This window comes from Marmota marmota, unplaced genomic scaffold (genome assembly GCF_001458135.2).
Source record: "Marmota marmota marmota unplaced genomic scaffold, marMar, whole genome shotgun sequence".
Classification (NCBI taxonomy): Eukaryota; Metazoa; Chordata; class Mammalia; order Rodentia; family Sciuridae; genus Marmota; species Marmota marmota.
Window position 1 is genome coordinate 1,460,973 of NW_025999928.1, and position 10,564 is coordinate 1,471,536.

Here is a 10,564-nt window from a genome sequence, read left to right on the forward strand (position 1 = left end):
TGGGTGTGTGTGTGTGTGTGTGTGTGTGTGTGTGTGTGTGTGTGTAGTGCTAGAGTAGGTACAGAGACATCACCTTGTGCACCTTGGTGAGGTTGGATGAAAGTTATATATCCTTTCTTGTTATTTTCTGCATTCTGACTCAATGGTATTCCCTCTCCACTTTGTTGCAGTTTTATTGCAAATCAGAAAAGGTTAGAAATCATCAATGAAGATGATGTTGAAGCTTACGTGGGACTAAAAAATCTGTGAGTACTCAGGACTTGCATACATTATCTCATAGATTTTTCTTGTACTCCACTGTGGTAAGCAAGGAGTTTGCTGGTTAGTTCTAATATTCCTGAAATTATGTGTTTTCATAGGACAATTGTGGATTCTGGATTAAAATTTGTGGCTTATAAAGCATTTCTGAAGAACAGCAACCTGCAGCACATGTAAGTAGATATTGATTCTTTTGCTTCCCAGGACCCAATTTATTCAGTATTTTACCCTTCTGTTTATTTTCCTTCTTTTCCAACCTTACACCTCCTTTTTTCAAAAGTTAGTGTAGCTGTGATAATAGCTTAGAAACATTAGCTTTGAGTTTGTTTGATTTCTGAATGGCTTCAGAGGGGTACTTAGAACAGCCTGTTTATTCCCTTTCATGAATTCCTGGGCCATTTCCATCTTGGACAGAGTAATAGGCCAACAGCAAGGAGTCTGATGTGAAAACTATGTCCTTGTACAGAGTCCTTGATTATTTTCCCTGGAATCAAGACATGCTCCCTGGAAGACATCAAACTGGTGGAACTGAAAGAAGCTGACGTGGCTTTGGCCTTTTTTAGGGAACTAAAAATTACTAATGCTTCCCCCACTCCAATAATAGGTCTTCTTTTGAACCTTCATTTTCTCAATACTGTCTATTGTGGATTGATACAAGTGGAGGAAAAAAAATCAATCCTGGGATGTGCAAAAGATTCAGACATTTATTAACTGTAGGAAATGTTTTCCCCTGAATCATGGGTGCCTTGTCAACTGAGGTCAAATGGAACTATGGAAAATCAGTTATTAATATTGTTTGCTCCAAAATCTTCTAGGTAGCATTTAAGGTAATAAGATGTGGCCTTCCTGAGAAATTTTTTCATTAAATGGTCACTCAAGTAGAGAATGTCTATGCATAACTAAGTTCAGATTGGTATCCCTATTTCCTGAGTTTCCAGAGGGAGCTTCTACCAGCAGATTGCTGTGTGCATTCACTGGTTTTGTTTTGCAGACCAAGTCCCCTGTACAGTGATACTTTATATGTCTCAGAGTCTACATTGTGTCTGTAGAGTTCTTACCCATGTTATCTCACTTGATTTTTTTTTTTTTGAGAATTCATAGGGAAGATTTTTAGAAATTTCCATTTCACAGGCCTGATCAGTCTGAGGAGGTTCTAGGACTTGCCCGGGTGGCAGAATTATGACTTGAGGGCTAACCCTTCTCCATGTTCTTATAATAAAAAAGTACAGAAAATAAAATTTGTGCCATCCATGTAATTAGAGAATCAGCTCTTCTCATAACATTTGTCCTCTTTCTATTCTTGGGAAGAACAGTTCCCTGACTTATTTCCATGCCAGTTATAAAAGAAATTCTCTCAGAGCAGATTGCTTGGATACTCTATGGAGATTTGTTGATATCATGGGAAAATCTTAATTTCGTAAAGCCAATATCATGATTTCCTTTTTTATAGGTGGTAATAATGGTGAAGTCACTTTAAAAAATAGTCTGGGCAGTTAAGATATAAAACATTCTGCACAAACATAATAGAACTCTAAGGAACTTTATTAACACATTTCATTTAAATGTTTTTTGGCTTCGTCTCTAGTCAGTTTGCTTGTACAAATCTGATGTCTGCGTAGGCCTTGGTAGCATAAACAAGAGAGAAGTTGGATAGAAGAAAAAGGCAAAATGCTCTAATGCAATCACTTTAATGTAATTAATGACCTCAGTGGTTAAGTTCTGGTATTTTCATTACAGCTGACCTTAGACCCAAATTACTCAACAATCACATTTTACTGGCTGTTTTATCACACCACCTAATGTTGTGATTGAGCAGTGGGCTCTGGTTAATTGCAGTTTATTAATAGACCTTGTGTATTGTTTTTATGTTGATATATAGTAGAATAATTTTAAAAATGTTCTAGGTACAGCTTATAGTAGTATCATTTGAAAATAGAAAACTAAAAACATGTATGTGTTTCATATAGTTTACTTACGACAGTTGAGAAGCCAAGTGCAAATGCTCTACTGATATTTGTAGTTATGGTCAAGTAGCAAGATGGAGTGAGATTAGGCAGGTTTTTGGGCAATTATGAAGAAGTGATCAGATGTCAGTAAGCTTCATATATTCACACCATGAAAGAAGATCTTATTCACCAAACTATGAAATTAAATATAGACGTTTGTTTGCTTTTGAGGAGGGAGGAATCAGGTCAGGTGTCTGCCTTTCTGGACCTGAGTCCCAAACTCTGCTTATGACTGAAGACTCTGGAACCAGCTCTTCCCTTGATTTAAATTACTCTCTTACCTCAGTTGTCAACACAGTGGGGTGCAAGGAGCTAATGAAGAAATGTGCGTTAAAAGTTGTTTCTCTATTTGTGGAATATACTGATTATTTCTCTGAGTCTCCCTGACAATATAAAAATGTGTACAAGACCAGTCTATTTCACTTTGGGTTTTAGGAAAATTCCAGTTGGATTTTCTTCTTTGCTTTCACCACTTTGCTCCCTTCCCTGGCCATTCTAGCATCATGTGGTGACTGTTCAGAGCCCCAGTTACTGGTCACTGAGCGTATTTCTTGGCGCCTTTCATTCCTGCCTAGCCCCTAAGAATCAATCCAAGGACTGTGAGAAAAGCTAGTATTTGTATTTTCCAAGGGGCTTTGCAGAGGTGCTAATTAGCTCCTTAGCAAAGTTCTATAATCAAACAGTAAGAGGATTGTTGATTTTTTTTTTTCTTTCCTTCTTCCACTTTTTTGGCTTTTGGCCCCAATAATAAGTATGGTTCATAAAACTCATCTTGTTCTTTGGCCCGTAACCCGGCTCTGCACTGTGCTGCTGGCAGCCTGACACAGGCATCTGCTTCCAGTGCGGGAGGTTTACTAGCTGACAGAGAGAACCTGTATAATTTTTTTCTCTTTTTCAATTTTAATTTTTGGCCATGTTGTCTTACTAGCATGCCCGTGGCACACCACACCGTGTGTGTCATGTTGGACCATTGTGATTTGGGTAGAAGAAATGTAGGGCATGAACCCATTAGTATTAATCAATTTGTCAGTTTTCTATACTTTTAAAATTTCTTTTTCCTAAAAATTTCTCCATGGATTTTATGCATGAGAGTGAGATTTTTATTTTTATTTTTATTTTTTTTAATTTTTTATTGTTGGCTGTTCAAAACATTACATAATTCTTGATATATCATATTTCACACTTTGATTCAAGTGGGTTATGAGCTCCCATTTTTACCCCAAATACAGATTGCAGAAACACATCAGTTACACATCCATTGATTTACATATTGCCATACTAGTGTCTGTTGTGTTCTGCTGCCTTTCCTATCCTCTACTATCCCCCNTGCGGGAGGTTTACTAGCTGACAGAGAGAACCTTGTATAACTTTTTTTTTTTTTTTTTTTTTTTTTTTGGATGGAAAGAGCGGGGCGTTTTGGTGATTTTTTTTCCCTCTCAGATAAAAGTGTTTGTGCCTTATAGACTGTGGGAAAGACAGGAGGATTGACTTTTCAGTGAAACCCATTCTTAATTCATGCTCCGAAAAGAAAAGATTTATGTGGGCACATTTTACAACTTCATGTGGGTGAGCACTTTACACTCAGTGTGAAGAGAGAAGATGCAAGTGTAGAAGGAAGGAGGGTGTCCTGAGTAGGTAGGGGTTTGGATGGGTAGAGATCTTAAAGAGAATTCTACAAGGAATGGACATACACAGACTTGAATTATGAGCCACTAACGAGGCATGTTCTTTATTCATTAACCAACTAGCTGTAGCTCATGCATTACCACCTGGGCTTTAATCCCTCTCTAAAGAGGGCCGGTCAGACACACCAGGACACTTCCACCCCATGATTTCATCAGGCTGACACAACAGACTGGCCTCAGGTAAGGGGCCAGGACTACAGTCACCCTCAGATCTTACATTTTATCTGATGCTCAGCCCAACCCTTGCTTTCCTCAGTAGGAAGAAGACTTTAAAAGCCTTATGATTTCTTCTGGTTGGTCCAGGTCTTGGCTGCTTTTTTTTTTTTAAATAAAAGTTGATGCTTGTTTACATTTATATCACTTATTAAACATATGTCTCGAGGCCCAAGAATTGGACACACTTTACATAACTTCTAGCAATAAATAGATTTTTACAGAGTGAACCAGTTGCCAGGATTATGTCTGGGAAATTGACTCCACGGTCTCATGGCACTGATTATTGGAAACTCCCATCCACTGAATAAAATGACATATTTGGAACATGCCAAGAAATTCATTATTCTTTTTTTAACCATAGATATACCATCTTTCATTGTCTGTTTGGTCCAGATCTCATGTTGGTTATGTTGCTGGATTAGTTCAAGATGAAATCTGATGTATTCTTTATTTTTTGATTTTTCATTGTTCTCATTATGGATTTATTCACTTGTCTCAGTCATATATAAAAAGTCCCAGCAGAATTTATCAATCAGAATGTGTGTTCTTTTCCTAAAGTCATCTGAAATTTCATTAAGCACGGATTCAGAGCTTTGTGTGTCATGTAACTTCAAAATATTCATGATACTCTTTAGTTTTAAAGTATCTTTTCCCCCTAGTGAGCTGGTAGTTTTAAATCTTATTTTATTTTACATATCTTCCTATTAATTGCTCAAGAGGTCAGGCTCTCTACAAGGTATATAACTTATTTTCTGAATAAAAATATGAAAAATAAGCTTTTGTGTAAAAAAAGAAAAAAGAAAGATATTGGAAACAGAAAATATATACTCTTCTTCTTCCCAGTAAACAGGAACTGTAGGAGGAGCAGGGTAAAAACAGAGCTATCACTCTAAGAGAGAGAGAGAGATGATTGGATCTAAGTAAGACATGTACTAAGATCAAATAAAATTATATTTTGAAAACAAAATCTCTACTTGACTACATTGTTCCTAAGATGTAGCATTTTAAACTCACATTTAATGTTTTTGATTCCTTTCAGCAATTTTACCCGAAATAAACTGACGAGTTTGTCTAGGAAACATTTCCGTCACCTTGACTTGTCTGAGCTGTAAGTAATGAGTGTGTGGCATTTGGGGGAAATTTTTCAAAGAAAGGGATAATTAAGTATTTTTTTAAGAGAGCAAGATTGCAAGACTAAATTTATATCAAAAGACTTGAAAAATTATTTCTTGAGTTTTGGCTTCTTGTTCTTTTATCCTTCTGAAAACATGATTTATAATTAAAAAATAAAAATCTTAATAGTAATGTATCATTTATGAAGAGCTTGAAGGTTATTTTTCCAAAATACTGTCTAATATAGGAAAGAATGGAAAAAAAAAAAAAACAGGAGGATTTGCATTAAATGGCTGTTTTTATCTCAGAGCATTTTTGGTTCTTGTTACAGGCAGGCCCTAAAATAAAGCACCCTCATCAAAGAGGAAATGACAGTGGGCAAAACTCTCTCAGCTTCTGTCCTTCAGGGCCAGCTCAGGTGTAGGGAATGTTGGAGGAGGAGATGTCCTCCCTTCCCACCTGTCATTGTGAGATTTGCTTCTAGGTCTGACACTGCATTCAGTATTTATCCTCATGTCCCAATTTCTTCTGCTGTAAAATGATAGGAGAAACATTTAAATGTGTTGATGACTAACGACCAGCATTTCAAGTATGCTCAATGCTTGGTGTTATCACTGTGAAGCAACTGTGAACTGTTGCCATTCCTCTGTGTTAGATGCTCCAAAGAGCCCTGAGGCGCAGGTTTTGTGTGGCACATGTGGGCCTGGAAGGACAAGCAAGGCCTTTGAAGCATCGGAAGTGGCTTTTGCTTAAACTATGCATTGCCTGAAACATGAAATATTTTTATGAGAAACCATCCCTACTCATGAGGAATTTGTGCAGATTGGAAGATGCCACTAGAGAAGAGACAGTGTTGATAGATAGGAATGGGGGCTACATGGCAAAAATCTTGGCAATTGACAATTATTTGGAATAAATTGAATTCAGGGAGTTGAAGCCCTAATGTTTCGTTTTTGAAGATATCTTTAATTGACACATAATAATTGTACATATTTCTAGGGTACAAATTATGTATTGATACATGTATACAATATGTAATGATCAGGGTAATAAGCACATCCATCATTTCAAACATTTATCAATCCTTTGTGTTAGGAGCATTCAAAATATTTTCTTGTAGCTGTATTGAAACATGGATGATATGTTTCATTCATGAAACATGAATGAAATATTGTTGACTGTAATCTACCTACTGTGCTATAGAACAGTAAACTTATTCCTTCCATCTAGCTTTAGTTTTGTATCCAGTTACCAATCTGTCTCTATTACCCCTCCCTACTATCCTCCCCAGCCTCTGGTAACCACTATTCTATACACTACTTCTGTAAGATCACTTTTTTTTTCTTTTCTACATTTTTTATTGGTGCATTATAGTTTAAACATAATGGTGGGTTTTATTGTTACATATTAGTATATGCATAAAATATAACAATACGATTTTGCCAATATCACTCCCGAGCACTTGAGGTTAACTTCTTTAGCTTCCACATGCTTGTGAGAACATGGTATATTTGTGTGTGTGTGTGTGTGTGTGTGTGTGTTTATGAAAGACGTCTAGACATGCAAATGAAAGGAGAATATAAGATCTAGTAGGGTAAAGCACTCGGTGTAAAAATTTTGAGTACTACTACATAAAATTTTGTGAGTGGATTAAAAAGTAGTGTTTTGGTTTCAAATTCATGTCTCAATATTCTCCCTACAGCACATTTAATCAATTCATTCAACAAGTGTTCACTATGTACCTGTTACATATCAGAATGACGAGGCCATGGGGCTACAAGGAGAAAAGTTTCTGTGTTAAGCATTCTGTTCTCCAGGGGGAGAGATAGAAACCTAAACAGATCAGTGTAACATGCTGTAAAAATCATTGTGAAAGGAATTTGCACAGCGAGCTGGAGGAAGGAGCCGGCCGTCTGCCAGTGTTGTGTGGTCATATGAACATCGCTCTATTTATAATTAAAGCATCCCTTCACTTCTTTATCCCTTCTGCTGATTTAATTACACCCTCTTTTTAGAAAGACTTTAGTTTTTCATCTACCCAGAACTCTAGGAAACATCTTGGATTACTGGGGTTTAAACTGATTGTGGGTCTCTTCTGCATTTTATTCTGTATCTTATAGTGTCAAATCCTGTTTTGGTGTTTGAGGGATACTTGGAAGCGATGAGGCAGACACAAATTAAGCCAGTCTACCATGACCACATTTCCCCCAAAGAAACTCCCAGAAAACTCTCCAGGGATCCCTGAGATTCTTAGAACCCAACCAGAAAAACCACAGGAGTAAATGATGTTGCAAAGCCCAGGTCCTGTCCTCACGGAAATCTTAAGTATTGTGGTTAATGCCAGGCAGAGTCTATGTAACGATTTTAAATGGCTTCATTTAAAGGCTCATTACCATAAATGGAATTCATCTTAAATAGGCCACTGAGTATTATAAATAAGCATTTAAAGATTTTTTTTCCTGTGGTTTTTATTTTCCTCTTGACCACTTCCTTCTTCACCCCTTGTAGGCTACAGGAGTCCAGACAGCATGGCTGAGGTCTAAACACTGATGATTTTCTTTGCAGACCCTCCCACAGTAGGCTAAGAAGCTTTATCTGGAGCTCAGTTCCCTGGCCCTTAGAAATCCTGAGCTTGGTGTGTGTGTGAGTGTGTGTGTGTGTGTGTGTGTTTGTGTGTGTGTGTTTATGAAAGATGTCTAGAGCTTCCTTCCAATTTTTATCTCTTAACTTTCTTTGATGAATGAAATGGACCTTGGTTACATCGTGCAGAAAGCTAAGAGAGCTATACCTTTGTCTTAGATTTTTACTTATAATCTCATTTAAAATTGTGATAAAATTATGCTGCTCTCTGGTGAAGTTTGAGTTTGGCAAATGACAACATTTTAGTCTCTAGTCTGGTTAGACATAAGTATATTAGTGTTCCTGAAAACTTATTTTTTGCATCTTCACTTACACTCTTAATAATTAGAGAATAGCCATGATCAATTTATTATGGTGCCATGTTTTCCCTGTTATGAGACATTCTTTTCTATAGTTTGTTATAGCTATTTCTGTCCTTATCTTGTTTTCCCATTATCCTGCAAGGTTTAGCATTGCCTTGCATTCTTTAGCCTCTATAATGTTCACAATAATAGCGGCTCAGTAATTATTAGATAAATGAATGAATAATAAGTATTGTCATGTTATGAAAGTGGGTATGAATTCCAAATGTTGCTGGCTAGAAAGAATTCATAATGTTGTAGCATTTCATAAACACTAGTGTAGCTAAAACTAAAAAAGAAGCCTGATTGGGTTTCATTTTTATTCCATGTAGGATCCTGGTGGGCAATCCATTTACGTGCTCCTGTGACATTATGTGGATCAAGACTCTTCAAGAGACTAAATCCAGTCCAGAAACTCAGGACTTGTACTGCCTAAATGAAAGCAGCAAGAATATTCCCCTGGCAAACCTGCAGATACCCAATTGTGGTAATTTCTTTTTAAATCAATGAGTTCTAGTTGCTATTAATTATTCTAATTGCCTTGGTGTGGTAAAGAGTCTGGGAGGATTACCACTATCCAGATTTTATATACTGTGCTGTTGATGTCTCCGGTGAATCAGACAACATTTGTGTGCGGTGTGAAGTCATTTGGGAGCAACTTTACTGAATATTCTTTTGCAAGTGGAATATCAATTCTGAATGGTTGACTTTAAAGTGCATAGAGAAAAAAAGCATACTGTTTATTCCATTGTTTGTTCATTTGTTTGTCTGTCCATCGGTTCAATAGTCACATATACACTTGATTAGCACCCAGGCCTTGTAGAGGGCAGGATCTCAGGATGATGAAATGTCCTGGAAGTACAAGCAGTGCAATTCAATCCAGTATATTCCTTTAAACTTGTCTTCCTGCCAGATGTCTGTGTCTCTTGATGCGGCACCCTACGTCTGCCCTTTCACCTGCTTGTCCCTATGTCTGGGTTCAGGATATACCGCTTTACTGTTGTCCCCACTCTTTCCCTCAGCATTTTTATCTCCAGAATTTAAAAGGGCACCGTATGGCAAAATCACAGCTCTATGTGAGAGCTGGTGTGTTACAAGGAAGGAAAATCAAAGTGTTCTGGTGAGGATTTTGCTGTTCTGCGACATACCTCTACAATGCCCACACAGGCATGTTAATCTTTCATTTTTATCTTAACCAGTCAACCAGTCAACAAGTTCACCATTATGTCTCAGCTGGCCTACCTGCTGGTAGCACAGCAGAAAGCCAGGTACACCTGGTTCTTGTCCACAGGAACCTGTGTTTTAGCCACAGACACCCTATTCTTGGTTTTTGGACCCTGTTTGAGATCCATTTTTTTATTTAAGAAAAATATAACTGCTAACTTACTCTAAATGAAACATAATGAAAATAAACAAAAGTGTTTGTTTCTTACCTTGGAGGATGTTAGAAGACTGTGCTACCATTCCCACAGATTTTTCTATCACAAATAGAGCCCTTTGATTTCATAATGGAAATCAATCTTGGTTCTCTTGCCACATTTCCTCAGTTTTCTTTGCTAGTCATCACTTTAAAAAAAAACAATTTTTAATATATTTCTTTTCCTGATTGATAAGAAAGTAACTGTTCTATGTTCTGGTACAAATTTGAACCACTGAGAGAAATTGCCTAGAGGGACAAGAAGTTCAGTGTTGAGTCACCTGGCCTTTGGCTGGCCTCCAATTCCCCATGGCTGTTGTGACCACTCTGGTCCAGCAACCACTGAGAGGAAAAGAGAGAAAGCATCTGACTCCTGCTCTGATTTCTCAAGCTGACTCTTAATAGATGTCTGCTTTGTCCTTGCCTGAAAACAATTCTCTTTTTCAATTTTAATTTTTGGCCATGTTGTCTTACTAGCATGCCCGTGGCACACCACACCGTGTGTGTCATGTTGGACCATTGTGATTTGGGTAGAAGAAATGTAGGGCATGAACCCATTAGTATTAATCAATTTGTCAGTTTTCTATACTTTTAAAATTTCTTTTTCCTAAAAATTTCTCCATGGATTTTATGCATGAGAGTGAGATTTTTATTTTTATTTTTATTTTTTTTAATTTTTTATTGTTGGCTGTTCAAAACATTACATAATTCTTGATATATCATATTTCACACTTTGATTCAAGTGGGTTATGAGCTCCCATTTTTACCCCAAATACAGATTGCAGAAACACATCAGTTACACATCCATTGATTTACATATTGCCATACTAGTGTCTGTTGTGTTCTGCTGCCTTTCCTATCCTCTACTATCCCCCCTCCCCTCCCCTC

The 10,564-nt window shown here is 37.2% G+C and overlaps 1 protein-coding gene across 5 annotated transcripts in view; it reads left to right on the top strand.

Moving 5' to 3' along the window:
• Ntrk2 (neurotrophic receptor tyrosine kinase 2) overlaps positions 1 to 10,564 on the top strand; it is a 369,930-nt gene that overhangs the window by 31,912 nt on the left and 327,454 nt on the right. For all 5 annotated transcript variants that reach the window (XM_048800437.1, XM_015506092.2, XM_048800438.1 and 2 more), the window contains 4 exons: positions 171 to 245; positions 360 to 431; positions 5,205 to 5,273; positions 8,592 to 8,746. In XM_048800437.1, coding sequence (XP_048656394.1) covers positions 171 to 245; positions 360 to 431; positions 5,205 to 5,273; positions 8,592 to 8,746 — 371 coding nt within the window. The remainder of the gene's footprint in view (positions 1 to 170; positions 246 to 359; positions 432 to 5,204; positions 5,274 to 8,591; positions 8,747 to 10,564) is intronic.